The following is a 27963-nucleotide window of genomic DNA, read 5'->3' on the forward strand; positions in this document are numbered from 1 at the left end:
TGAGCTGATCCATTTTATTGTCATTAAATGCTGAGGTTTGTACAGAATGATTCATTTCATACATCCTAATTCTATCCTCGTAGACACCAAAGTGAGTCTGACCTGTGGAAGCAATGTATTCACATTGCACCCTGGTGGCTGACACATGTAACTACACTTTGTCAGAAAATCAGAAAACTAAATGTGATATTAGTCATAGTTTAGCATGAGGAAACCAAACAGATGAGAAGACATTAAATCCAACATAACCTGTCTGGAAAATATCAATATCCTTTTTTCCCCCTCTATATCTAAGCTGCTCTTTTTGATTCCTTGATCAACAAAAAAAAGTAATCAAAAAAAGGAATATCACTATTTCTGATTCCTACTTATGTGCTAAACCTCATCCCACCGAAGAGCTTAAACTAATATCACTGCTTTAAATACACCATCAGTAAGACAAGATTGTCATCTAGTACCTTTGATTAAAAGTTCATTTTTATATTGTGCAATAATAAAACTAGATCTCATGTGAAGAGTCCCCTTCTTCTGGATTTTAAACATCATCCTCAGAAAGAGTTTCAGCAGGTGCAGGAGCTGCTGTGGTATGGATCCACATATGCTCACTCCAGATTCCTTTTTATTGCTTCAGACAAGAAAGAAAGTCTGGATGGTCTGTTTATTCCAGTTACATTTCTCTTTAGTCAACAGAACTCTTTTCCTTGTAATTATCCTGTCTGAAATTGAAATGCTTTTCATGTCAAGTTCACAAAACGCTGCAGGAAAATTTTGGGAGACCTTAACAGAACAAGTTGTTCTGACATCACAAAAATCACCCAAAATCACCTGTTTGGTCCAAGAACGAAATGTAATCACATTAAACATGAAAAATAAACATGAGGCAGATCTGAAATATGAATTTAAATCATAGTGATATTATAGAATTAAAGCCTGGTGACAACCAAACAATTTTTGACAAGCACCTCATGCTAGATGTTTGCCCAACATAGCAAATCACACAGTCTTCCAAATGTGGTCTACTGATGAAATGTAGAGTGTAGAAATCTGGGACTAGAACTGCGGTACAGCAGACCAACTCTTTCCACCATTGCCTTGAGCTGTCCAGTCCTCATAACTTGTGTCTGTACTCGAGCCCTATCATCACACATCATCATACAGTTTGAGCTCCACCAAGGTTTCCATGGTCTCCAGTTTTCAAGGACAGCACCTCAACATTCTGGCAAGTGGGAGATGTATCACAGTATCACATCATCTTTGCAGATGATGTGATACTGTTGGCTTTAGCATGCACCGGAGCCGTTTCCTAAGAGGATTGGCGAGTTAAAATCCCAGCTGAGTATGGCTGGGCATTAAAGTCAACATCTCCAACTCCACGACCGTGGTTCTCTGAGGTGAAATGATGGAGTGTCCCTGCAGGTGAAGGACTTTAAATAAGTGGGAATAATGATGATAGGAACCAGATTCCAGGTTACATCGCTATTGTCAGGGTTATGTGCTTAGGGCTCAGATGAAAGAGTTGTGAATAATTCACCCATCCATCACTGAAACAACGGTCATGAGAAAATTTCGGTTTCCATCCAGCTTCAACCTCAGAATCTATGAAATTAGAACCCAGGATGATGTTTCACTCATGTTCTATGAGACATATTTGTCTCCAGTGGACATTAAGCCACCTTCCATACAATATCAGAGTCTCTTGGGAAGAAAGAAACATATTTGGGTGATTCCATTAAAGCAGAGGCTGATTGGAAGATTCAGTCCACGTTATGAACTGTTTGGACTTTCAACACTTTGGAGCCATCCGCTGCTCAGAGAACATCATCTGGGTTCTCTTGGATGGGTGCTCGTGTTTTGCGTCTTCGAGGTCTCAGTGTGGAGAAGCAGGACGAGGCCGTGAGGGCAATACGACTCAGGCCCACGTTCAGGCAGTGGACCTCGGAGGTGACCGGCACCTCGGAGAAGAGGGCGCGATCCCGAGACAGCCGAGCTAACCCGGCGCTGCTGACATCGCTGCTCTCGATGTCTTTGACGATGTTGAGTATCTCCTGTCGCTCCGTCTGTCGAGTCATCCCCCGGATGTTTAGAATGGCTGACACATGCTTCTTCCTGAATGAAGAGAAAGCAGGAAGAGGAGGAGTCATCTCAAAAACAATCTACAGTACTTTTTCGAGGTTCATGGTTGACAAGTGGTTTACAACGCAAAAAAGAGTTTTGACTTGCCCTACCTGACATCTGGGAACTCTCTGACCAGAACTGCAACCTCCATCTGGATGGAGGGGACATCTTCCAGCTGGATGATCTCTGAGATGTGAGACAGAGCGCTATCCAACCAGCTGGAGGGAGACTCCTGAAAGATAGGCAAAAGAATATCATAAAATCTAACAGCAGCAAGTAATAAAATTCAGGAAGCATTACAGGGGGTTGTGTTCAGGATCCCACTGAGGTTACAGGAGCTAAAACTACCAGAGACCCAAAGGTAAGAGAACAATTTCACTCACCAGATCTTTGAAGAGGACTTTGATCTGTTTGCCTTCATCTCTGAGCCTGCCAGCCATCCTTTTCCTCATCTTCAAGGAGGTGCAGATGATTCTGCCTCTCATGACGGAGCGAAGATACTCCATCACCACCCGTCGATGGACCTCCGACGCCAGCAGCTGAGTAGCACAGATCAGATTGAAATTGGCCTTGTGGCCACATCGACCAGAGGTGTCACACATTCAACCCTCCATTTTGACTATTCACACTCTCCTGGTCATGTGTTGCTGTGTGTGGTAGATGAGTGTGTATACCTGGTAAGGTGGACTGTCCATCCTGTGGTATTTCTTGAAGTGTTCTTTAACCAGCATCTCGATCTGTTCGTATGGCTCCGTGTTGCTTAGCCACTTCCTCTTAACCAGTCGCTCAAAAAACGGCTAACGGCCGGACAAAGGAACAGCCATTAGTGTTTAAACCAACACGCCCAGAACAAATAACGGTTAAACATTCAACAAAATTAAAAAAGCTTTGTTGATACAGAAATAAAAAGGTGTGACCTCGACAAACCAGGCATGAACAAAAAAGGATTAAAGACAAACACTAAAGTGTCGACGTATTGTCTCTCATGTTTTTGTGTGTGTGTGTGTGTGTGTGTGTGTGTGTGTGTGTGTGTGTGTGTGTGTGTGTGTGTGTGTGTGTGTGTGTGTGTGTGTGTGTGTGTGTGTGTGTGTAGCTGTGTAATACCCTGATGTGCACAAAGAGGCGTTCAGTCAGGACCCTGATTCCCTGATGGACGATGTGATCCAAAGCTTTGGTGGCTCGGTGCAGAGAGTCCTCACTGACCGACGGATCACACTGAGCACAGCGCTGTACAAAACCTCTGCACACACACGCACACGCACACACACACACACACACACACACACACACACACACACACACACACACACACACACACACACACACACACACACACACTTTAGCAAAACAGGTGACATTGACTGTATGTGAACTAAGTGAGGTCTTCAGTTTGTTTTGGGGTCTCTCTCAGAATCTACTGGTTTGTACCTAAATGGAGGACAGCAGTTGACCAGGGCGATAGTTTTGGACACGTATCCGTACTCGTTGTCTCCAAACATGCCGGCTTGCATCCCTTCATGAAACATCTCAACTTTACGTCGGAAACTAAAACAAAAAAGTGACAAACATGAGGGAGAAGCAAAAAAAACCCCAATGTGATTCTGATTTCAAAGTCAAACTCCTGGAACCTGAAAAATTCAATCACAGCATATTTCCTGGCTGTCTGCGTTGAGCTGCTGCATCATGGTTTGGGCATCTGATCAGGATGTCATCACCCCCCCCCCCCGGTGGAAGATTGCCAGATATGTCCACTTGGGAGGAGACCCAGAACTCATTAGAGGATTTTGAATCTCATTTGGTCTGGGATGGATGGCTGGATGGACGATGGATGGATTCTTAAGCCGTTTTTTTATTTGAACTTTTTTAGGCTTTGTAATGTCTCTTTTAGAGCCTTTCTTTAACATTTTCAGTTAATTGATAAAACAATTAACATCAAACATAGTCAACTTTATTGTCAAATGTACCATATGTGCACGACACACAGCACAGGTGAAATTACAGTCCTCTCAGACCCACAGGCATTAACAAAAACACAAAAGAACTGTTCTAGTGGGATGAGTCCATCTTTAAAGAATAAAGCTTTTCCTTATCTATTAATTCTATCTATAAATTCTAATATTGAAAAAGAAAAGTAATTTTTAATTTTAGTTTATTTTGGGGGGCGTTTGAGTTTTCCATGTGAGACTGGTAAAGCAGAAAAGTGTTGTGACAAAGGTCCTCGGCCAGAACGGACCTGGCTTCAGCCGTCAGACCCGCTGTGTCTTCACCTGTACAGGAAGTCCGCCAGACCGTTGAGGCTGCACTGAGCCACTCTGGAGCCCAAACTGCTGTTGATGGAGGCAGAACGTTCCAGATCAACCTGCAGCCTCTGGGACAACAGTTCAAATTTCAGAATGAACAAGTTACTAAAATACTAGTGACTTCACTCGTGTGTGTGTGTGTGTGTGTGTGTGTGTGTGTGTGTGTGTGTGTGTGTGTGTGTGTGTGTGTGTTTGTGTGTGTGCGTGTGTGTGTGTGTGTTTGTGTGTGTGTGTGAGAGAATACTCGGAAAACAATAGACATACAAATCAGAGCGTAATCCTCCAGTGCACAATAATCACAATGATTCGGTAGCCGTCATATAAACAAACAGAAAACACGTCATTGTCACCATGGTAATGGTGGGGGGTGGGTTACCTGGATGACAGTCTTGGCCAGAGTGATCTGATACTCCTCGATGTGCAGCGATTCCATCCATCTCTTCTCCTCCTCATCCAGCACCTGACTCAGCTCCGTGGTCACTTTAGCCTGGAGGAGCCGGTGATTGAAACAAACACACCCCACACTTTACAACAAGCTGCAGGACTTGGGCTAAAACAGAACCACTGGCAATCTGCTGCACAACTTTGGCCTATCAAGCTCTGTATCAATAAAGCGGAGTTGAATAAGTCTCACCCTGACAGAGTTCAGACAGTCCAGCTCCAGCCGGTCCACCGTCTCCGACGGCAACAGAGGACTGAGCTGAGAGCGGCTGAAGGGACTCGTGATGCAAATCGTCCCCAGAACGTCTCTGAAACAACACAAACACAACATGATGGCTAAACACAGAGTTCTCCTAGACCTTACGTCATCTCATTTCCTTCCTGTCATTAGGTATATTTGTGTGTACCTGTTGTATATGTTGTGCAGCCAATCAAGAAGGGAGTAAATGTCTGTGATCTCCAGCTGGTTGGAAGTGATAGCCTCCAGTCGCCTAGCAACTGCCTGGTGGTAGCTCTGGACATACACCTAACAGGTGGGAGGTCAAAGGTTAACGTTCATCTGGGACTATCGTGAGGTGGAGGTTTACTCGACTTCCTGCGTTTTAGTGCTGAAAGCAGATCACTGCGCGGGTGTGACCTCACCTGGAAGGGCTGGTACTCCTCAGGGTAAATGGACACCACGTTCCTCTTGGCAGCCCCCAGGTCGTCCACCACCCGCACTCGGAGTCGGTCCAAGTATTTGTCCAGCCCTCCAGCCGTGAGCTCTGTTCTCTGAGGCAGAGAACCGTCTGCGGCCTCTTCCACCGCCTCCTTCCACTTCTGTTTAAGACGGCGAGGCCTGGGGCCCCCAGGAGCCGTGGCTTCACTGAGGATCCAGTCTTTGTCAGTCTGTTCCTCCTGCTGGAGCACCTGCAGAAAAAAAAGGGAGGGCAGAACTCAATTAACCAGTTAAGTTTACCTTTACTAAAGTGAAGTATGCTAACCCTGTTACCATGGCAGCAGCGGTGAGAACTCACCTGAACCACCAGGCCCAGGTTTGGCCCGGCCGTTGGGGATCGTAGAGACTCTCTGACCACGGCCCACAGCTCCTTCTGCAGCTCCTCATACAGCAGCTCCACGTCCTTAGCTTTTCTCCGTCGGCCATCTTTGATGCTCGGGCTGGCGGCGTCCTCTGGATGCGGCGCAGCGGCTCGGTCAGCTGCAGCAGACTCATTGCACTCCTGTTCCAGCTCCAGCATGTGACTGTCAGCCAGCAGAAGGTCCCTCTTCTTCACCAGCTGCAGGATTTCCAGGACTGAAGGAGACAGTGACATTTATTTGTGTGTTGTGTGTGCAAGCAACTTTAAAAGGTGAATTTAAAATAATAAAAGACATTTCTCTCAGCACCCAGAGGGTTAAAAACACCAACAACCTTCACTTTTGTTCCAAACAGTCGCATTATAAAAGGGTGTTGATGGGAAACAGTCCTGTACCCGTCAGCACTCCTCCAAACAAGCAACTTTATTCAGTAATCCTCCTGAGGCTGAGGTCAGCTTGAAATCTGTCGGCTGTAAGGGAGGATCCCATTGGACCGTCAGGGCTGATGATGTCATCATAGCAGCACAGCAGTGCTGTGATGACATCATTAGACTGGTTGAACTCATTCATACTCCTAACCCTACCCAAAGCTACTGGTTTTAAGTCCATCAGTCATTCTGTAAGACCATAAAGGAGCTCCAGCTGTTTTCAGGCACCAGAACCCCGGCAGCATCGGGTCCAGACAGGAATCTGTTTTCACATCAGCTGAAAACTCTTTTACTCTCAATAAACCTGATAACCGGGTTTAACAAGAAGAAACTGATCATTAAAAACAACCAGTAGAGGGCAGCAGTGTGAAACTGTAGCATCTGCTTGGCCTTATCCAGAGAAGAAGAAAAAACACCACCACCAGTCTGTAATGTTGGATTCATTGTTGTCAACATGGTCATTCAAAATTGTTGTACTTCCCGTTGATAGTACACAGTTCAGGTTCTCCTGGTTCCATCATCAGGGTTCTAATAGACTAAAGAATGAAGTGCTGGCTGTAGACATTCTAACATTTGCAGCAGTTCTGGCTGCAGACATGCTAACAGCCATCCATCCATCTTCCACCGCTTATGCATAGTCGGGTCGCGGGGGCATCAGCTTCAACAGGGAGCCCAAAACTACCCTTTCCCCAGCCACATCCACCAGCTCTGACTGGGGGGTCCAAAAGTGTTTCCAGGCCAGTGTTGAGATATAACTTTTTTTTTTAAATATATATACTCAATTAATTCCTTGAAGGAAAAATTAGTGGCACACTCTAGTGCTAGTAATTCACACATGCAAATATTAGTGTGTACAGGCCCTGAACACACAAACACACACAAGGGGCCTCTACGCATGCAGAGGAAGGTAGAGTGGCGGGTAGCTCCTGTTGGTGTGCCCAAATGAAAAACTTGTTAAGGGTATGATAGCGCCAAGCTCAAGGACTCCTCGGTAGTGCTCCGGAGGTGAGCTGACACCTCCCATTGTCAGCTCACGCTCCAGGTGTTTTTGGGCGGGAGCGAGAATCGAACGCCAATCTTGGAACATTGAATGACCCGCTCTACCGCCCGAGCTACCACTGAGCCACTGCCTCCCCAAAACAGGTGCTCTGTCCTTTAGCTGAAGCGCTGGCTGCAGACATGCTAACATTACCAGCAGTGCTGGCTGCAGACATACTAACATTAGCAGCAGCGCTGGCTGCAGACATACTAACGTTAGTTGTACTGCTGGCTGCGGATATGCTAATGTTAGCAGTGCCGGTGCAGAGATAATACTTTAAATTGCGATCTGCGTTTCAAATTTGACATCCTATGTGTTACAGTCCCAACTGTTTTTCATTTGTGGGTCATACAACCATCGAAGTCAAACAATCTGTCATATGACTGTGGCTCCACCCTCCATCACATGAGTTTCACTGTCAGGTCACCTGCAGTCCGGCTGACATAAACACAGATCCACATTTTGTCACCAGAGCCGAAATTGAGGATCACTGTCATTGTTAGTCCACTTGTTTATTATATGCTGAAGTAATTTGTGTTTATTGATTTTTGTTTTGTTTATTCATGTGTTGATGAAAAGCAGAAAAGCTCTTTCATTTGCTTTATGTGTCCATAAAGGATCTGACCCGCTTTACAGATCTGCACCATAATTTTTTTAGGTTCTTGCTGAACCTATGCCCCATCCTTTCACAAAAGGTTTATTGGATTTGTGTAAATAGAGATAAAACCTCCTTGTTCTGCCCAGTGATCCGGATTCAATTCAATGAATTTATTCTGCATTACAGATAATCTTCAGGAAGTCACGCTGGACAATATCAACATGTTTGGTATCAGATGAAGACGTGGCAATGAGAAGATGAAGTTTACACTGAGTCAAATGAGAAACAGACACAACCCGGAATAATCATTGAGGAAAGAGGAGTCAGATATTTATGGTAGAGTCCCCCTGCAGCAGCCTGATTATACACAGGAAGTTCATGTACACAGATACACAGTTGGACAGGAAGTAATGTCACCCCTGCTTCTTTAGATTTTTCAAAATTAAAAAGTACTCAGCTTCCAATACCAGTCTTTAAATGCTGTCATTTTAGAAAGTAAATCATCAGTGATTTTTACATTAATTAATAAACGTTTTAAATTTGGCTCCTGACTGAATCTGTTTCGGCTCCAACGTGACCTCAGGTCTCCTGTGAACTCCTGGATCCCTACATGCAGAACATGACTTGGATCCAGTTCCGATTCTGTTGTGTGACGTTCTGTAATTTTTGTTCAGTTATTGCAGATGTTAGGAACTTAGAAGATAACATCCAGTTAAAAGAAACCTTAATAAACATACATAAAACTGTCACCACAATCCAGAACTGAAATAAAGTCCTGGATCCACATAAGAACCCGGATCTGCCTCAAATACTGTGTGAGGATGTGAGTCCTCTAGACCCCAGCTCATTAGTTCACCTCAGCGCCGGCAGAGGAAGGCGCACAAACACAGGGACCGCCCAGAGGAAGATCATCTCTATAAACAGAACAATGTGACTGGAACATCGTTAGTCTTTTATGTTACTTGTTTGGTTCAGCAGAGAATAAAGTTCTGTCCTGCAGCAGAAAGGAGGTCAGAGTTCACAGCATTAAAGCCTGGACACACTCACCGAGAAGATCCATGGAATGAGTGTGTATTATAAGGCTGCCGGCTTTCCTGTGGGGGACTATTTCACTCCTGTTTGGCTGTTTGGTTGGTTGGTTGATTGGTTGGTTGACTCTCATTTTCTTGAATTACTTTTTTTTAGTTCTTACTTGGTCAGTCAGTCAGTTTAATTTTTATTATTCATTTAGTTAGCTGGCTGGTTGGTTGGTTCACTGTCTGACCAGTTACTTGATTGTTGGATTGTTGGATTGGTGAGGGTGTTGGTTGTTTAGCTGGTTGACTGTTTGATTAGTTGGTTCTTCAATAAGCTGGTTGGTTGATCACCTGGTCGGTCGATCAGCTGGATGGTAGATCAGCTGGTTGTTTGAGCAGCTGCTTGGTTGCCTGTTTTGGCTCTGTGAGTTTCCAGCAGAATTCTTAAACCCAGTTCCGTGGAGGTGGGTTTAAATCAATGAAGCCAGGTGTAACTCAACTAAATCTTGATGTAGATCCAGAACTTTTCTTTTTCTTTCCATCAACACAGGACGACGTTTGAGGGGATGTTGGGTCGGAGGTACATCCTCTGCTTTTGGTTGGTCTTCTGTAGATTCAGATCAGATCCTGTCTGGTTCTGCTCAGGCTCTAAAGCCCACTGAGAATTGGAAGCATGGGCTTTGCTGCCGTCAGGATCAAAATGAGGTTTGGGCAAAAGGCGTGAGGGCAGGAAATGTGAACGATGGGCTCCGGTTACTTTCTGCACACTCACATAATGCAGCTACTGATCCGAGAGCAGCACTCAACTGCACACAGACACACACACCTCAAAGCCTGCCTTTCTTCCAGGTGTATCTGAGCAAGTCAAAAATCTGAGATGCGCCGACTCATCAGCAGCAGCTGACGCTTCTGTTTCACGACTTCAGCTTCTGCTCTACTTCAGATTATTGTGTTCTAAAGCTGTTTGCACAGATTCTGACGGTGGCAGCGGTGGAGATGATGATGATGATGATGATGATGATGATGATGATGATGATGATGATGATGATGGTGATGATAATGGTGGTGTGAGTAAGAGGGTGGATCTATCAAGCTGGAACAGATTTTCTCTGAAGGTTAAAGCTGAACAATAAGAGCAGTGTTTCTGCATAGTGCATGCAGGGTGTATGTGTGTGCATGTATGTGTGTGTGTGTGTGTGTGTGTGTGTGTGTGTGTGTGTGTTTCCCTTTCCCCAGTGGTCTTATTAAAACTAACTATGGTTGGCAGTCTACACACACGATCGCATGTCTGCAGGCCCCATCTCCATTCATTCCTATGTCGAACAGGGTGAGTTTCACGACATCACTTCCTGTTTAACCTCTGCTCCACTAGCAGTTATGATACCGCATCCGTGGAGCCACTCACAGTTACGTCAGATGTACTTAGCAACCGTTGCGTTGAACTGCTTGGTACCCTTGTGTGAAAGGTGAAGTTTTAACTTTTGTAAAGTGACAGAACGGCGATGACTGAGCAGTGAAAAGAGTGCAGGAAACATTCCAGTCTGAAGCAAATTATGTCAGAAACTCCCAGCATACCTCTGCCAAGGCTGAACAACTCTACACGCCTTACATCCAACAGATCTGGATCCCTTTAAAAGTCATAAAACAAATCATCTGGGTATGTTTTTAGAAGTCTGAACCTCATTATATCAACTTGTAGTGGTGTGCTAGTAGCTACAGTTAGCATGTAGCTGGTAAATGAAGAACACAGCAAATATGTTTTCTGCGTCAGCCGGTCTGGTGTACTATCTCGATGTGCGCCACATTCATACACAATCATAGATAAATACATGATTGCTATGTCACGATCGATGGATTGATTGTCCTGAGAAATCAGGTAGGTAGAACCTTTCTCTTAACTCTTAACCATAGAGTAAAAGTCCAAGATGACATTGTGACACTGTCCAAGTGACCATCCCAAACACAAAGACTTTTGGTTTACTCTGATCCTGGGAGCTCAACCCTTCTCTCAGGAAGGTTTTCCACTCACGGCAGAATTTTTAATAAGTTGGGGATTGTCCAGCTCGGTCCCTGCAGGCACAGCTGGGTCCAATGTGTTTTCTTTTACTTTTCAATCTTATATTTTCCCAGGATTTTCTTTTTTATGTCTTTAGCATGAATTCATTCTGTGCTTACAGACACAGCGACATGTCCTGGCACCTCTTGCTAATGAAGGCATTAAAGCAGGAAGTGAAACCAACCTGAGGAAAACCTTTTACCTTTAAGTCATTTGTTCTTTTATCATAAGTAGTTCACAAGTAGTTTAAGGACTGAAGAAGAAGATAATCTGTGATCACAGGTGACTTTTAAGCCATAAAATTCTTTGCCCCCAACAAGTCTGATCATCTGATCAGTTATTGATCTGAAATATTCACTGACATGTTGTATAACAAAAAAGAACTTTTGTTTAGTAGAATATCAAATGATTTCACTCGACAATGCCTAAAGCCACATCGGTCACAGATCCCCAACAGCTGGTTTTCTCTGGTCATGAAGCCCAGTTTAAAGAACGATCATCGATTCAGTGCTGAAAGCTGCAGCGACATGTTGCTGGTTTCCAACAGGCCTGAAACGTGAGCATGGATTATACACATTCCAAGGTGTGTGTGTGTGTGTGTGTGTGTGTGTGTGTGTGTGTGTGTGTGTGTGTGTGTTCTCCTCACTACAAATATGACCTCTACTTTAATCAACACAAATTCACCTGGTGACTACTGTTCCAGTTCGAGATCCATACTTTTGGATCAGTTTCTATGCAGATGATGGTCTTTACACTTGTTCAGATCAGGACTTGTCATATCATTGGTTCAGGTAGCTGAGAATCAGACTGGAACACAAAATGTGTCGCAAAACATTCAATGCCTCACATACTATTCGTAGTCTACAAGCTATGTAGAAGGTGATAACTAGCCAATGGCTAAGTAGCACTGTGCCAGTTGAGTCTATTTGGATGAAATTGAACTGGTTCATAAAATGAAAGCTACCCACACCTGGTGGAGATATACTGGAGAGACCCCAGAACATGAATGGGTGGGTCTTCTTTAGTTTGTGGCCCAGTCTGAGCCCTGACTTCATGAAGATGGTGTGTTTTGGAGCTAAAGACCATCAGTGTGTCTGAATAAAGTGAGGTTTGTCTTCAGACACTGCACTAAACTGTTTATGCGATTCTGTTTCATCGATGAAAATAAGAAAAAAGTTCTGCAGCAGCATCATGCCAAGACTGATGCTAACCAGAGGTCAGACAGAGAGTGTTCTCTAAACAGAAGCTCGCGCAAATATTTGGTTTCATAATAGTTCTCTTCCTCATGAAGTCTGTCCAAACCTGAAAGCATCCCAGCTGGTTGAGATGCACTGATGGTTTTGCTTTCTGGGAACCCAGGCTCTCATCTCTAAATGTTCTTTGTATGTGTTGAACATACACATAGTAAACGATCAGAGTTTCAGAGAGTCCAGATATTTATGAATGAAAATAATATTTTATTTAATTGTTTCTTGAACTGCAGCTTTAGTTAATCAGGTTTATCAATGAAGCTAAATCCCCAGCAGTTATACTCCTGTAATGACGGTTCAGAGCAACATGAACAACGAATGGCCCCCATAACACGAAGATAACAGCGCTGATCTGGTGGTCATAGTGGTGTTGATGCCTTTGATGCTCTGCTGCATACCTGATGTGAATCTGTTGTCTCCACTCTCAGCTCTGCATGCTGACATAAGAAGCCAGAATGCATGAAGACAGCAATCAGTAGCAGGAACAGAGTCAAACGCAGGTCAGACACCTTAACGCGCCACATAAAGTACCCTAAAATACACGCTGGACTCAAACTGTACCTCAGTTTTATGCAAATTTGCTACATGTGGTAACTTTTAAAGTTCAGCTTCAAACTGAATCCAAAATCAAATTGATAGAACAATGAAACAGTCTACAATCACACAGTGAAACAGTCCAGGTTCACACAGTGAAACAGTCCAGGTTCACACAGTGAAACAGTCCAGGTTCACACAATGAAACAGTCCAGGGTCACACAATGACATAGTCCAAGTTCACACAGTGAAATAGTCCGGGCTTAAACAGTGAAACGGTCCAGGTTCACACAATGAAATAGTCCTGGTTCACACAGTGAAATAGTCCAAGTTGACACAGTGAAACAGTCCACGTTCACACGGTCAAATAATAGACCCTGAGGCACCCCAATGGGGTATCGAATATCAGTGAGGGTGTTATTTGTTTTAAATGTGTGGAATCACCCTGCTGACTGGACTCTCTTGTTATTACATGTAATAACCGATGTTATACGTCGTCTTGTTGACCTAAAACACTTAAAAAACACCAAAGCTTCTTCCTTCGAGCAAGTAGTTCTTCAAGGTGATGCATCAGCTGCTGCAGCACTGTGTGTAAATGATACATAACGGTGATGCAGGTACAAACAACTCTAAATACACACACACGCGCACACACATACGTGCACGCACACACACACACACACACACTAATGTGCTGATATGCTGGTTTGAGTGCATCTGAAAACAAGTCCTGGCCTGAACATCCAGAATTTTCTCTGAGCTCAGACTTCAGTGGCTGTTACATAAAAATACTAGTGAATGTTTTAAAGGACTCTGTTGCACTTTGTGAATTAACCTGTGATTAACCCTAAACGTGGCCTCAATCCTTTGAGTCAGTTTCTGATTAATCATTAGCGCCACAACAAATACCTCTTGCATGTTGGGGGGGAGGGTGGGGGTTAAAAGCATGATGTACATGGCAGCATCCTGATGGCATACGTATGCATTGAGCAACACTCTGACAATCACCTTTGATTACTACTTCTACTTGTAGTATTAGTAGCAATTGTAATAGTGGTACCACAGGTTACACTGACACACAAAGAGCATTCTGCTATGCAGCTAGCAGTGCTATGAGGGTACACACCAAGCTTTACAGTCTGGCATGGATGACATTCAACAGGAGAGAAACTGAATACATGTAAACAAGGGTGTGGAGGAAACACACACACTTGAATCATTAGTAAACAGGGTACAATAAACAATAGACGCCCAGAGAAAGTTTCCAGGACTGACCCAATAGTCATGATTCTCTCTCTCTCTCTCTCAGTCTCTCTCAGTCTCTCTCAGTCTCTCTCTCTCTCTCTCTCTCTCTCTCTCTCTCTCTCTCTCTCTCTCTCTCTCTCTCTCAGTATATAATAACAATTACAACATCTTGCTGAACACCATTTGGATATTAAGTCAGTTTCAGTCATTTCATTCCTCTCCCTAAATCCACAAGTCAGTCTCTCTCACTCTTTCTTTCCCTCCCTTCCTCCCTCCCTTCCATGCACTGTGGGTGTTGGAGTCTAAAGTGGCCCCCACACTGTCAGCAGACATCGATAAGATCAGACAAGATGGTATGAAAACAAACCATGCAGAGACATCTTACATCTATGAGCCCATAGAAATGTTAGATAGAGACTGTAGATAACAGGACACAGGTCCCATCACGCCTTCAGATGATCACTTTTAGTATCCAGAGCTCCAATCATCTCAAAGCGTAAGAACCGATTACCAACTGTGAGGTAGCCCTAACCTCCAGCTGCTCTAGGGGAGCTGCTCAGTGATCAGAAGACCAGACTCTGCTAGTTCTTGTTAATGTATTTCAGTGACTCATCATTCAGTCTTCTTACCTGACAGCGGCTCTCTGGGTTTGACCTCCTCCACCACCTCCACCTTCTGGGGCTGCTCCTCAGCCTGGGATGAATGGTCAGCCATTGACTCCCTCTTCAGTTTGCCGAGGCCCACCATCTTCATGAAGGACAGGCGGCGGCTGGTGGAGTCGCACTCGCTCTCCGTACAGTTCTGCTCCCCGTTGGTGAAAGACTCCTTTCGCGAGCCGAGGGTGTCCCGATATTTCCCCGCAAACCTGGTCGAGATATGAAAGAAACAATGACGAGACTCCTCATCCCCTCAACAAACTCCAATAATGTTCCAATCATGTCTTTACTCTTTACGTATCACCTATATTTACCTCAACAAGCTTCCTTCGGAGCTCCTCCTGCCCCTCTTCTTCTTGTCTGAAGGTGAAGGAGTTCCTTGCAGTGACCCCTGTGGAGAAGGTGTTGCACTTTCTTTGCTTCTTCCCGACATCCTCAGGGTCTTGCCCAGCTTTCCCAGCGTCTTCAGCGGGGACTTGAACTTCAGCGATCCCTTCCTTGAACCTCCACCTCCACTTCCCTTTTTACCCTCATTGGCCTCATTCTCATCCTCCTCATCCTCAAATGGATTCCGGTCTCTTGGCCCGTCGCCATCAAGGAGCGAGCTTCCAGGTGACCAGTGGTTGTCATGGCCATCATGAATCCCATCATCGTTGTTGTCAAAGGGGCTGTGGTGGTGGTGCGGGGCGATGTTGAGGCTCATTCTGCGTATGAATAAAGCGTTATCTAGAGTCGGACCACCGCCTTTCAGGCGCACTGGGAGGTTTTTGAGAATGGGCATGATGGAGCTGGGGGAAGTGGGACAGGGAGGGAGGAATCTGCGGAAGAGAAAAGACGGATCAATTAATCAGCTTTTCATCTCCAGGATGTCAGTTCATCACTATTTCTTCTTTATTTTGCCACATTCTCAAAATCAAAATTGAAACAGGAACCAGGAAGTCATTTGTTCAAGGAAGCTGTCTGAACACGATGGATGGGAGTCTAATCCGTCGTGGCTCCAGTGTGACATTAACTGAGGGTGATTGATTGTTGGTTTGTTTGTCAACGGAACTCCATGAAACCTTTTGAATGAATTCAGGGACACTTTGAACTTTGGCACAGATCTGGATGAAAAGATGGATCCAGGAATGTTCCAATGATTACTCGAAAACTATGGAACTGATTTATGTGGAAATTTTGTCTTGTTACTCCACGATCTCCTGCTGGGACAAACACACATAGAGATCACACCTGTTGCATGTGGACTTTGGCTCCGCCCTTGCTGAGACAGTTACACTTTATGACTTGTGAGATAACGACTAACTAAATCACGTCTAAAGCACACACAGCGTCTACACTAGGTTGATATTATGGAAGGATGAGAAATAAGATCTCATACAGACAGATGATTGGACGGCTGTCTTAACCCCTGAAGAAGACGCCCTTGATCAAGTACGATGGGTGACGTCCACGACGCCCCTCTCTCTAGCGTACCTTCAGGTGAAAAAACCCAAACTAACCTTAAAGAGATCCCACATATTGTGAAACTACACTCCCCAACCAAAGTCCAGAAGGTGAACATTAACCAAGAAACAATGAGATGAAAAAAATAAATAAATAAAATGCTCATTTCTGATTGGCTCCTCGTCACAGGTGTGCCCACCTCCACAGCAGCGCTGGTGCTTGAAGGTGATTTTGCCCACGGGACACTTAGAAGACAAAAACTGAGTGACCTGTCAGGAAATCCTGCTCCCTCATTGGCTGAACAGTCACTCATAGCAACAGTAAAGTTATTTCTGTTAGCAGTTTGCTAAGCTTGTGAACGACCTAATGATGACAGAAACAGACAGAGACAGCAATAACATATGGTGGCATCATGATGACACAGGATGACATAAGGGGACATAAGATAACACTTGGTGGCATAAGGTGGCATATGATAACACATGGTGATATAAGATGACATATGGTGACATAAGATGGCGTATGATGATATAACATGACATGTGATGACATAAGATGACACTGGTGGCGTGTCATTGGCAGGGCTGCTCACCAGTGAGCAAGACCAAGAACAGGAAGGTCCTCACAAGCCCCGCCCAAGTCTAATGCAGATGAGATCACATGTTCTCACAGCGATGAAGCATTAGACATACACGGATCAAACATTGACAGACTGCTCCGAGGTCAGCTGTGCCTTCGCTCCAATGATTTATGAGCCTCTTAATGTTTAAATAAAATCTGCCTCCAGGCTGTTTTAAATTATCCTTATCAAGACAGTTTTGAGCATGCAAATACTGATAAGAATTTAATCCTCCCTCACAAAATGGTTCTATGACGCTGCGCTCTGTCCCATCTGAAAACCTCAGAGGACAGAAGCCTCAACATTCAGAGCATCATTCCACAGTATTAATGTGACGTACAAGCATGAGCAAAACCACGCTGAGTGGGTCTAGAGCGCCCAGTGAAAATGATCAGCTTTCTTTAACACCTCCTGCTCTGGAGGTCCAGTCATGGGTTCTGACCCAAGACGTCTGGAACGACCCTGTGTAAGTGGAAGACATGGGTACACGGATTCCTGCAGCGTTTCATTTCTGTAATGATTTCTCACAAAAACATTGATTAATGTGTGTGTGTGTGTGTGTGTGTGTGTGTGTGTGTGTGTGTGTGTGTGTGTGTGTGTGTGTGTGTGTGTGTGTGTGTGTGTGTGTGTGCGCGCGCGCGCGTGTGTGTGTATATTTCTAGCAGCAGTATATCCTGAGCTGGTCAGACTGCAAAATCAACAACATGAACAACATCCGCTCACACACACACACACACACACACACACACACACACACACACACACACACACACTGATCCTGAACATACTTGTAAGGAAAGTAATGTGTACACACACACATGATATAATCACTAAGGAAGCTACACAGAGACACACACACACGTGCGTGCACACACACACACTGGGGCACAGCGTGGAGGTAAAGTGGAAGTGATTCAGCGGTGTTGGTTCCATAAATACCCAGCAGCCCCGGCGACTGGCTCAGGAAACCCACACCAAGCCTGGCGGCGTTGACACACAACCTGTTTTCTTCAAGAGGGTCGCAGGGCATCGCGGAAGCTTCTGGCCACAAACAATAGGAGCGGAAAGGACAGCGATAGTGTAAAGGACAGAGGCGAGGACTCCTGGGTCCCCGCCGTTCACCTTTGGGCGTGGTGCGGTCACGACAACCAGAACGCCAGAACCACTAAAAGCAACTGTTTGGCTTTTAACAGAACAGCTGAAGTCGATGAAATGCACTTACTGCTCTTAAACCTTCACTTGCACAACAAACTGCAGCAACAGCATCCTTTACAACGCCTGAAAACACACAACACACACATTTTACAATCCTGATTCCCTTTCCAGAACCAACGTCTTCTTCGTTCAGTGTTGGGCCTCCGAGCAGGAGCCACTGGCCACGAAACAAACCTCCACCAAAGGTATCCTCACTAAACCAGTGAGAGTCACCACTATAATAAAGCTGCTGTGTTCCACCTCTGACGAAAAAAAACAATTGTATATTTAGACAAAATAAAATCCTGTCTAGAAGGTCAGGACTACTCTACAGCGCCCTCTAGGGGCCGGCAGGTCATCATTTGTTATCTAACGTCACCTGTGATTAAAACACGCTGTGGGGATGTCCCTGTGATGATGTCACAATAAAGTAGCGACGCCTGTAAGCCTTTTGATCATGTGACGTCACTATACATATATAAATATATATGTATATACTGTACACACAACACACGCACCGCAGAGACACACCGTCGCCTTTGTTGTCATTTTCAACATGACTTTTCACCGCGATGTGAAGGTGAAGACATCACAACCTTTTACCAAACACAAACAGGAAACCAGGAAGAGATGCAGATAGCCAATCAGAAGGAGACACAAAGCTCGGCCTCGACCTCTGTGGGCGGAGACCCGTGGCGTTTCGTGACTAATGGCTGCAGAGATAATAAGGAAACAACAAGAACAAGCAGTACGTTCTACAATAAAAAAACAGGAATGCTTGTCAGATGGCTGATCACCAACTTCCTGCTTTATGGCTTTGTCCTTTTTTTAGCTCCAGTTCATGACTGGCATCAAAACCAACCAATCAGCTGTGATCTATCATCAAACGTTGAGCCATTAACCCGGCAAATCTGGAGCCATCAGGACGAGGAAAGGAAGGACCCAGAACTGATCCGCGATCAGACTCTATGATAGCCAATGAGAGATGAGACGCTATGATAAAACAACTTTAGTGGCTCCAAAGTCCCATCAGCCACCTCTGTGAGACATCCAATGGGCTTCTCCTCTAGCTGAGTGAATATATATCTGACATTCATTTTCAGAGATTTGTTATTAGGGAGGGCGGCACGGTGGCGCAGTGGTTAGCACTGCCGCCTCACAACACGGCGGACCCGGGTTCGAGTCCCGCTCTGTGCGGAGTTCGCATGCTCTCCCCGTGTCTGCGTGGGTTCTCTCCGGGTTCTCCGGCTTCCTCCCACCTCCAAAAGCATGCGCTTCAGGTTGATTGGCTGGTCCCAAATTGCCCGTAGGAGTGAGTGTGTGTGTGAGTGGTTGTATGTCTTTGTGTGTGGCTCCGCGGTGCACTGGCGTCGTGCCCGGAGTGTCCCCTGCCTCACGCCCTATGCCACTGGGATAGGCTCCAGCTCCCCGTGACCCGCTGCGGCGGATATAGCGGTGGTCATATGACAATGAATGAATGAATGTTATTAGGGATAGGCGGATTGATTGATGATAGAGGCAATTTGTACACATGGACACAAAAACACATTATATGTAATAAATGTTTTTGAATATAGAAAAAAGCACCACTTCCTGTTTTTATCGACGTTCGTATCAAGCGACCCACTGCTCATCAGATCAATGATTGATCGTTAAAGCGATTCATTGATCCCTAACCTCAAACTACCGGCTGAGGAATGAGAACATGTCGCAGACGGGGCGGGGCGGGTCTCTGACACGCCAAAGCGTGATCAGTGACACATGTTGAGCAAGAAGTCGGGATGAGCTGCAGGTTAGAGGAGGAGATACTGCAGCAACTCAACGCCAGTCCTCGGCGTGACGATGAGGTCACGGCGATCCTCGCCGTCTGTCTCTCATTTGGCAAAAAGTGCCTAGTCAGCAACCCTTGTGAGGGAAAACAGCTGTTTGAGAAAAATGTAATATAATCTTTTCCCAGAAGAAAGGAATGCAGCTCGTTCTCCTCTCAGACTGCAGCTGGACAGGGCGGAGGTCAGACCTGAGCCACAAAACAAAGACGCTCAGCTGAGGAGGAGGATCAGGCCTTCATCACGCCGAGGCGGCGGGGGGCACCACCGGCCCGGGCGCCGTTCCACAACCTCTGACGCTAATCCAAAGATGTGTTTTGTCTCATCGGAGAGACATGAAATCAGTTGTTGCCTGACGCCATCGCACGGAATCCAGCAGCCGAAGAGAGGGAGTGCCAAAATGTGAACCAGTGAAGTTGGGAGGGGATGAAAGGGGCGGAGCCAGGATTAAACCTGTTTATGCAAACATCATAAATCAAAAGTGATGGACAGACAGGACTCTTCTCCTCTTCGTCCTCACGTCTGGATGTTCCTGATGACATCACAGACCATCCGTTCATCAATTTGCACTGAGCAGTGACATCATCATAACCCCTCCCTCTACAGCCGCCATATTTGCTGCCGTAACCGCTTCTCTCTCCTCTGCCCCCTATTGGTCAAATGAACGCCGACAGAAAAGACACATGAAAGAATGAAACTGAACAGCTGACAGTTTAAATCCTAAAACCTGAAAGTTTTGTGCATCTGGAGGTGACGACGTCAGAAGGATGTCACACCCAAACATAAACACCTGAACCCACAGGAGGCACGGGTTCACGCCTGAGGATCTGATGCTGTCTGATCTATTGGACTGACTGAAGGAGGATGAGATGCACCTGTGGAATGTAACACAAAATATAATGTCTAAATAAAAATAAAAAGGATCATGAGGATTACAAGTGACATTTTAGCCTTTCAGCAAAAAGCGCTAGCCACACTCGGCCTAATGGAGGCGCCGGTGAGTCAATGAGCAGAACTGTTCTTTTAAATAAGCAGAAACACCTGAAGGTCACAGACTGGGCGTGTCCACCTGTTCTTTTCCATCATGACTGTTTGTGTTTTATTACCTGGTGATCAGTAAAACTTTAACTCTGTGTGCGTGTGCATGTATATGATAGAGTAGAGAAATAGAGATCAAAGATTATCATGTCTACAATACAAACATGTAGTCAGAAAACATGCTTGCATTTTAAATGTTAAAAGCTGAACTTGAATCAGTTCAGAAAACAAACAAACAAACAAACATCATGTTTCACTGAAGGGATTCAGAATATTTTTGTTTTTATTTCTCTGTTCATTAATTTCTTTGTTCATGTAGGAGCAAGAGGAACAGGAAATAGGGAGGAGTGGGATGAAGAGGTATATGACAAGAACAATCAGGGAGGAGGAGGAGGAGGAGGAGGAAGAAGGCAGGAATCAAGAAGGAAAAGGAGTCCAACAGACGGGTGGGGAAAGAAGGATGCAGCCAGGTGGTTGAGGTCAAACCAATCGAGACGGGTGGATGAGGACTGATGGATGGAGATGGGTGGATGAGGACAGATTGAGGGAGACAGACAGGTGGATGAGGACAGACGGATGGAGATGGGTGGATGAGGACAGATGGAAGGAGACAGACGGACGGATGAGGACAGATGGAAGGAGACGAATGGATGAGGAAAAATGGATGGAGATGGATGGATGAAGACAGACGAATGGATGATTACAGACGGATAGATGAAGACAGACAGACGAATGAGGACAGACGCATGGATGAGGACAGACGAATTGATGAGGACAGACGGATGGATGAGGACAAATGGATGAGGACAGACGAATTGATGAGGACAGACGGATGGATGAGGACAAATGAATGGATGAAGACAGATGGATGGATGAGGACAGACAGATGGATGAGGACAGACGGATGGATGAAGACAGACAGATGGATGAGGACAGACGGATGGATGAGGACAGACGGATGGAGACAGACGGATGGATGAGGACAAATGAATGGATGAAGACAGATGGATGCATGAGGACAGACAGATGGATGAGGACAGACGGATGGATGAGGACAGACGGATGGATGAGGACAGACAGATGGATGAGGACAGACGGATGGATGAGGACAGACGGATGGAGACAGACGGATGGATGAGGACAAATGAATGGATGAAGACAGATGGATGCATGAGGACAGACAGATGGATGAGGACAGACGGATGGATGAGGACAGACGGATGGATGAGGACATACGGATGGATGAGGACAGACTGATGGATGAGGACAGCTCAGATGAAAACTTGCTGACTCATCAGGCTGATGTAGAAACTATGCGGAACGCTCAGAGAATGTGTCAGTGAACGCAGCGCTGAATACCAGCCTTCTGCAGAGGGACACAACCCCTCTGTGGACAGACATCATGTGACCCGCTGATGTCATCGGCCGAAGAGGGCCAGGTTTTCATCCTCATCTCAATGCGACCGGACCGTCTCCACGTCACCGTGGGACGAAGATCATAACTTTATGAACAATTATATTTAACTGATTACAGCAAACCATTTCCATGACAACAGCTTTAGATTACTCAATGCAACTACAACCAACAGATTCTACAAATGTTCGATCATCACCGGGGAGGCAGCGTGATTTCGTTCACAACAATAATCAATAAGATCTAATACAAATCAGACATTCAAAATGATCACTTCAACCAATCAGCTGTCAGACAACCATCTGGAGGAGGGCCCAACAGAAGGGGAGGTGCTTCTGACGGTTTTCGCACTCTAACGTCATTCAACATCAGTTTTTCAACAAATGGAGAAACTCCGCTCACAGGTTTTGACGCGTTAGCGACCTCACACCAAACACTTTGACACCAGCGACCATTGACTTTGTTCAAACGTCTGACTCTTTATCGCCCTCTAGTGAACCCATCCACGCCCACTAGAGAACACAAGGAAGTCCATATATGGGAGCTGATGGTGAAAAATAACTCCTGTGCTGATAAACATAAATATAAAATGTCATTTTAGAACTTTACAGTATATTTATCCCCTATGGTATATTTATCCTTCATAAAAAAATAAATAAAATATATTTGAATATTGTCTTCCATACTTTCACACTTTAAGAACCAGACTGAACCTGAGATGGGTTTCCACAACCCTCAAGAAAAACCCTCAAGAATTTCCTGCAGAAATTCTGCCTTGATGCCTGAGCACCCCTCAAGTGAGGTTAATCAATTACACTTATTGCAGCTGATCAGAATCACAAGCTGCATCAGGATCTGGATCAGGATCAAACTGACAGAAACATATGAATCAATGAACTTTAAACCTCTTAAGTGCTGAAAATGCACAAATCGACTCCAGACGAGTGCATATCCTCAACACAACTGCAGCAAGACACACTGGCAGAATCCAGTTTGAACGCAATTGATCCTGATTTAAAATTTTTCCAGTAAAAATTCCCCCAAAAGTCCCAGCGCCACCTCCTCCTGTGGGTTTCCAGACCCGTTTGTCACCTTGGGATTCACACAAGGACACTTGCAGATTTTATAAACTATATATATATATATATATATATATATATATATATATACATATATATATATATATATATATATATATATATATATATATATATATATATATATATATATATATATATATATATATATATATAAAGAACATTTACATGAGTTGCAGCTCCAGTCAAGAACAACTAAACTTTCTGATCACTTCAGAAAATTGATCCACTCCATTTCAGTCAAACAATGTTTATTCCAGCTGTGATGCGGTCCAGCGTCTCTCAGAGGGTTTACTTACTGCCGGGACCCATGGCGGCGGATCAGCGGGTCAGACTGTCGTCACCGGCCGGCCTGTGGCAACTGAAACTCGGATACAGCGGGATACGTCGGCGCGAAGAAGAGGAGCTCCAGCCTGCAGGGAGCCGCAGCTGAACTGACCGGAGACGCAACGGGACCGGAGCAGGGGACGCAGAGGCGTTCAGGAGCAGTCGGAAATGTCGCAACCAATGAAGAAACGAGGGCTGATATGACTGGAGGTTTCAAGACTCCCCTCACTGTCCGATTGGACGGAACCAGTTGGATTTAAAACCTTACTGACGGGCAGGTCTTTACATTGAAAGTGTCGATGACGTCATCGTTTGACATTTAGGGATGATTTTCAGGGGAATAGAAACTCAAATCAAAAGCAGTTAAAGGGTGAACCATTTTAATTCCTTTTATTTTGAGGTTGCATCAAACGGTTTTTGAGAATAATTAGTTTAATAGTCTACATGTAATCCACTCATTGATATCTGAGCGAAGGGAGTCGGTTTTATGTCAAACTAGAAGTTAATGAGTCCAACAAATATTAACAACAGCAAACAGGAGAGCTGCCAGCAAAGAAACACCTCAAACATCTTACCCACTTAAACTTTCATGATGGACATAAGATTCACACCAAGAACCAACTGGGGCTGTAACTGAAGGTCAGCGGGTCAGAGGGTTAGTGCTCCAGATATGATTCAAGCAAGGTGAATCAAATACAGTATAACATAACGGAAGGAGAGACTGTGGCACTAGCATGGGTCAAGGTCCGGGTCCTGGTCTGAACCAGGTCAGGGTACAGATCTGAGTCTGGGTCCAGGTCTGGTTGAGGTCACCGTCACCTCTCTTTCAATGTCACTTTCTGACGGATTCATTTCCTCAATCATAAAAACACTCCTCAGTCAACAAGGGCTTTATTACAATGAGTGTGTGTGTGTGTGTGTGTGTGTGTGTGTGTGTGTGTGTGTGTGTGTGTGTGTGTGTGTGTGTGTGTGTGTGTGTGTGTGTGTGTGTGTGTGTGTGGAAAGCAGAGTTAATGAATGTTTCGTCAGCTCATTTGTGAAGGTGTGTGTTTGTGTGTGTGTGTGTGTTTACCAGCTGACTGACAGCTTCAAGCTATAGGAATGCACACACACCCACCCACACACACACACACACACACACACACACACACACACACACACACACACGGTCACCTGAGAGTGGGTTTTGTTGCTGTCAGGAATGATTTCTGGGTCTTGTAGGTCATACTTTGGACTTGTGGTGCTGATAATTTCTTAAATCTGATTCTGTGCGGTTTCTCATTGCTGCTCTGGAATTTCGGGTTCCCCTATTTGCCAAATCCCACTTCAACCCCTGGATGTAGCTGAGTAAACGAAACGTGATCCTGAACATGTGAGCCAATCAGAAGGCGTTTCAGTGACGGTGGAACCGAAGCTTGATGCTGTTATAATGCGGCCTTCCTTTGAAGCTGCTGCTTTCATTTGATTGGATGGTTTTTTAAAGCTGACAATGTAGTACGGTGAGGCTCCAAGGTTCATTCTACACTCTGTCCCAGATCTATTATGGGTGGGCCAAATGGTCCTGGTCCCACCCACTATTCTACCTGGCTAGTCCCTATTTAACTTAGATTAAACATCAATAAAATAAAACTATTTCCTTCATTATTCGAGTAAAACGGATTGATTATTCAACACAATCCATCAGAACTAAGAAACGGGACAGAGGAAGATGAAACGACAGATGGGAGGAGCCTGAGATTTGACTTCTTGTTTCGTGTTGAAATGAAACGCGTGGAGACAAAATCTTTGCTGAGTCAGCAGACCCTTCATTGGCAGAGGTCATGAGGTCAGCGAATCGAATTTTCAGAAGTTCCTCAAATCAGGTTGAGTTTCATGTTTGGCAGCTCGGAGCCAGAAATGAAACAAAAATGATTGATGTGAGAATAATTCTGTCCATAATTCTGTCCATTCCTCAAATCAGGTTGAGTTTCATGTTTGGCAGCTCGGAGCCAGAAATGAAACAAAAATGATTGATGTGAGAATAATTCTGTCCATTCTCAGCACATTTAGAAGAAGAAGAAAATGAAGAAGCAGAACTTTATCAATCCCCATTCACGGGGAAATTACAATTTTCACTGTCTTTTCTTTTACATGATTTTTGTGTTACATGCAGGATATATACAGTTTATTTGTGTAGGTCCCTGAAACACACAAGGGGCCTGAGTGTATGCAGTTAGTATCACAGCAATTAGTAACACAACACATGGGGAGGCAGAGAGTGAAAGGCCGCCACTTCAGGTAGCAGCCGAACTGAGCAACTTGTAAGGGGACTGCGCCTTGCTCAAGGGCGCCTTGGCTGTGGCCGGGAGGTGAGCTGACACCTCCCACAGTCAGTTCACATTCCGATGTCGAAAGTCTGGTGGGAGCAGGAATCGAACCACCGATGTCTGGGCAATGTCTGGATGGAAGACTTCTGCTCTACTGCTGAGCCACTGCCACTCCTTTTACTCTTGTTTCTCCACACGCTTTCCTTTTTCTATCCCCAACAGCATTGACGTTTTGTCTTCTTTTGTCAATCGTCAATACGATTCAGGAGAAAACAACTTAATCAATCAATCAAGTAACCAAACCTGAACAGGTGGGTCACCTGAGAGGCAAAACCCAGGGCGACTCCACGGGCAGCAGCAGCTCTCACACTGCAGGAGGCTGGCATCATGATATCATCTTTAGTGATGACATCATCATACAGGAGAAAATGATGAAATGACCAGATGATATTATCGTGACATATATTCAGATTTAGATCTTAGAACAGGTGGAGCAGGCACTTCGACACTTTGATGCTGTAGGAGGCAGAGCCAATAGGGGGCGACAAAGAGGCCTCTGATGTCCTTTAGTAGGTGTCGTTTGCATCCTCTGAAACAATGAGTCTGAACTGGATGGGAACCACTGATGAGGTTCTGTTTCTGCTGAGCTCCATTACAGATCTGTGTAGAAAAGGAGGAGCAACACTGGGAGTTCGGAGTGATCCTCAGAGGAGGCGACTGCCCTACAGACTGTGCCACCATGCCGCCCAAACAATAATCCACCAACAAAAAATCCTCCAATAAAAAAAAATCCAACGCAAAATCCAATGTATTCATTCATTCATTCATTCATTCATTCATTCATTCATTCATTCATTCATTTTCACCTATTTGTTCCACTTATTGCGGGTCACGGGGGTTGCTGAAGCCTACCCCAGCTGACTTGTGGGCAAGAGATACTCCGAGCACGACGCCTGTGCAGTGCGGAGCCACATGGAGGACAAACAACCATTAACACACAAACACACCTTTTACGGGCAACTTGGAAATGATCAATTCACCTGAGGTGGTGTGTTTTTAGAGGTGGGACGAAGTAGAGCAGCTGGAGAACCAACAAAAAACAATTCAACAAAAAAATTATCCACCAATAAATAATTTAAATAAACAAATAAATAAATGTTGGCAGTTGATAGCTCACCTATTTGTATAAATAAATTATAAACAAATAAATAAATGAATAAATAACAGCTCTTACTGTTTTTCTTCTATTTGTAAAATAAAATAATCCAGGATTTTTCCTCAGGACTGTGACATCACAACCCGAGTCCAGGTCCGCTGTCTGTCTCCGCTGGTTGTATTGGTTCTATTGATGAAATCCAGTTTGTCTCTCTTGGTTCTGTTAATGTCTATCGTCCTTCTTCACTGGTTCTATTGATGAAATCCAGTTTGTCTCCACTGGTTCTATTAATGAGATTTAGTCGGTCTCTGCTGGATTCACTGACGTTCTACTGTCCCTCTGTCTTCTGGCTGGGTTGTGGGTTCTGGCTTTTAACTTCCACTGGTTCCACTGGTCTCTGTTCTCCTTGTGGAGATCCGGGAGTTCTGGTCCATGTTTCCTGTTTGTTTTATTTTCTAGCTGCAACAGGAAATGGTCATCTTTTCCTTTTCCTCCCACCCGACGGTCGACCCCCAGCACACACACACACACACACACACACACACACACACACACACACACACACACACACACACACACACACACACACACACACACTTCAGTAGCGCCACCTGGTGGATGCTGGATCAACAGAACAGGTCAGAAACAACTGACCCACTGGTCCACAGGCCAGGAGAGGTGACATCACGAGGCCACGCCCTCTGTCTAACAGACAAACAAGCAGACAGACAGACAGGCAGGCAGACAGACAGGCAGACAGACTGATAGTCTTTCAGGATGTTGGCTGT

At 45.0% G+C, this 27963-nt stretch overlaps 1 protein-coding gene across 2 annotated transcripts; it reads right to left on the bottom strand.

Annotated features, from left to right (window-relative positions):
- On the bottom strand, positions 1–27581 carry LOC137597090 (tumor necrosis factor alpha-induced protein 2-like). 2 transcript variants are annotated; one of them, XM_068318029.1, is made up of 15 exons: positions 27254–27581; positions 15070–15573; positions 14729–14964; positions 5873–6150; positions 5499–5765; positions 5264–5382; positions 5050–5164; positions 4792–4902; positions 4383–4483; positions 3544–3660; positions 3220–3355; positions 2790–2912; positions 2499–2654; positions 2226–2347; positions 1–2106 (listed from the first exon to the last, which is right to left on the bottom strand). In XM_068318029.1, the coding sequence occupies exons 2-15, from the start codon at positions 15534–15536 to the stop codon at positions 1809–1811; spliced, it is 2646 nt and encodes an 881-aa protein (XP_068174130.1). In that variant the 5' UTR covers positions 15537–15573; positions 27254–27581; the 3' UTR covers positions 1–1808. The 2 variants fall into 2 exon arrangements, with proteins under 2 accessions (XP_068174130.1, XP_068174129.1); XM_068318028.1 differs by lacking the exon at positions 27254–27581 and adding an exon at positions 23686–23934.
- Positions 27582–27963: the final 382 nt, after the last annotated feature.

The sequence above is a fragment of the Antennarius striatus genome, chromosome 6, assembly GCF_040054535.1.
Source record: "Antennarius striatus isolate MH-2024 chromosome 6, ASM4005453v1, whole genome shotgun sequence".
Classification (NCBI taxonomy): Eukaryota; Metazoa; Chordata; class Actinopteri; order Lophiiformes; family Antennariidae; genus Antennarius; species Antennarius striatus.

Excerpts from the sequence above, each read along its gene's own strand:
- LOC137597090 (XM_068318029.1), bottom strand. The coding sequence starts at position 15,536 with ATGCCCATTCTCAAAAACCTCCCAGTGCGCCTGAAAGGCGGTGGTCCG. Across the intron at positions 6,151-14,728 it reads ACCCAGAGAGCCGCTGTCAG|TCCTGGAAATCCTGCAGCTG; the intron begins GTAAGAAGACTG and ends TGTCTCCTTCAG. Across the intron at positions 5,383-5,498 it reads AGGAGTACCAGCCCTTCCAG|GTGTATGTCCAGAGCTACCA; the intron begins GTGAGGTCACAC and ends CCCACCTGTTAG.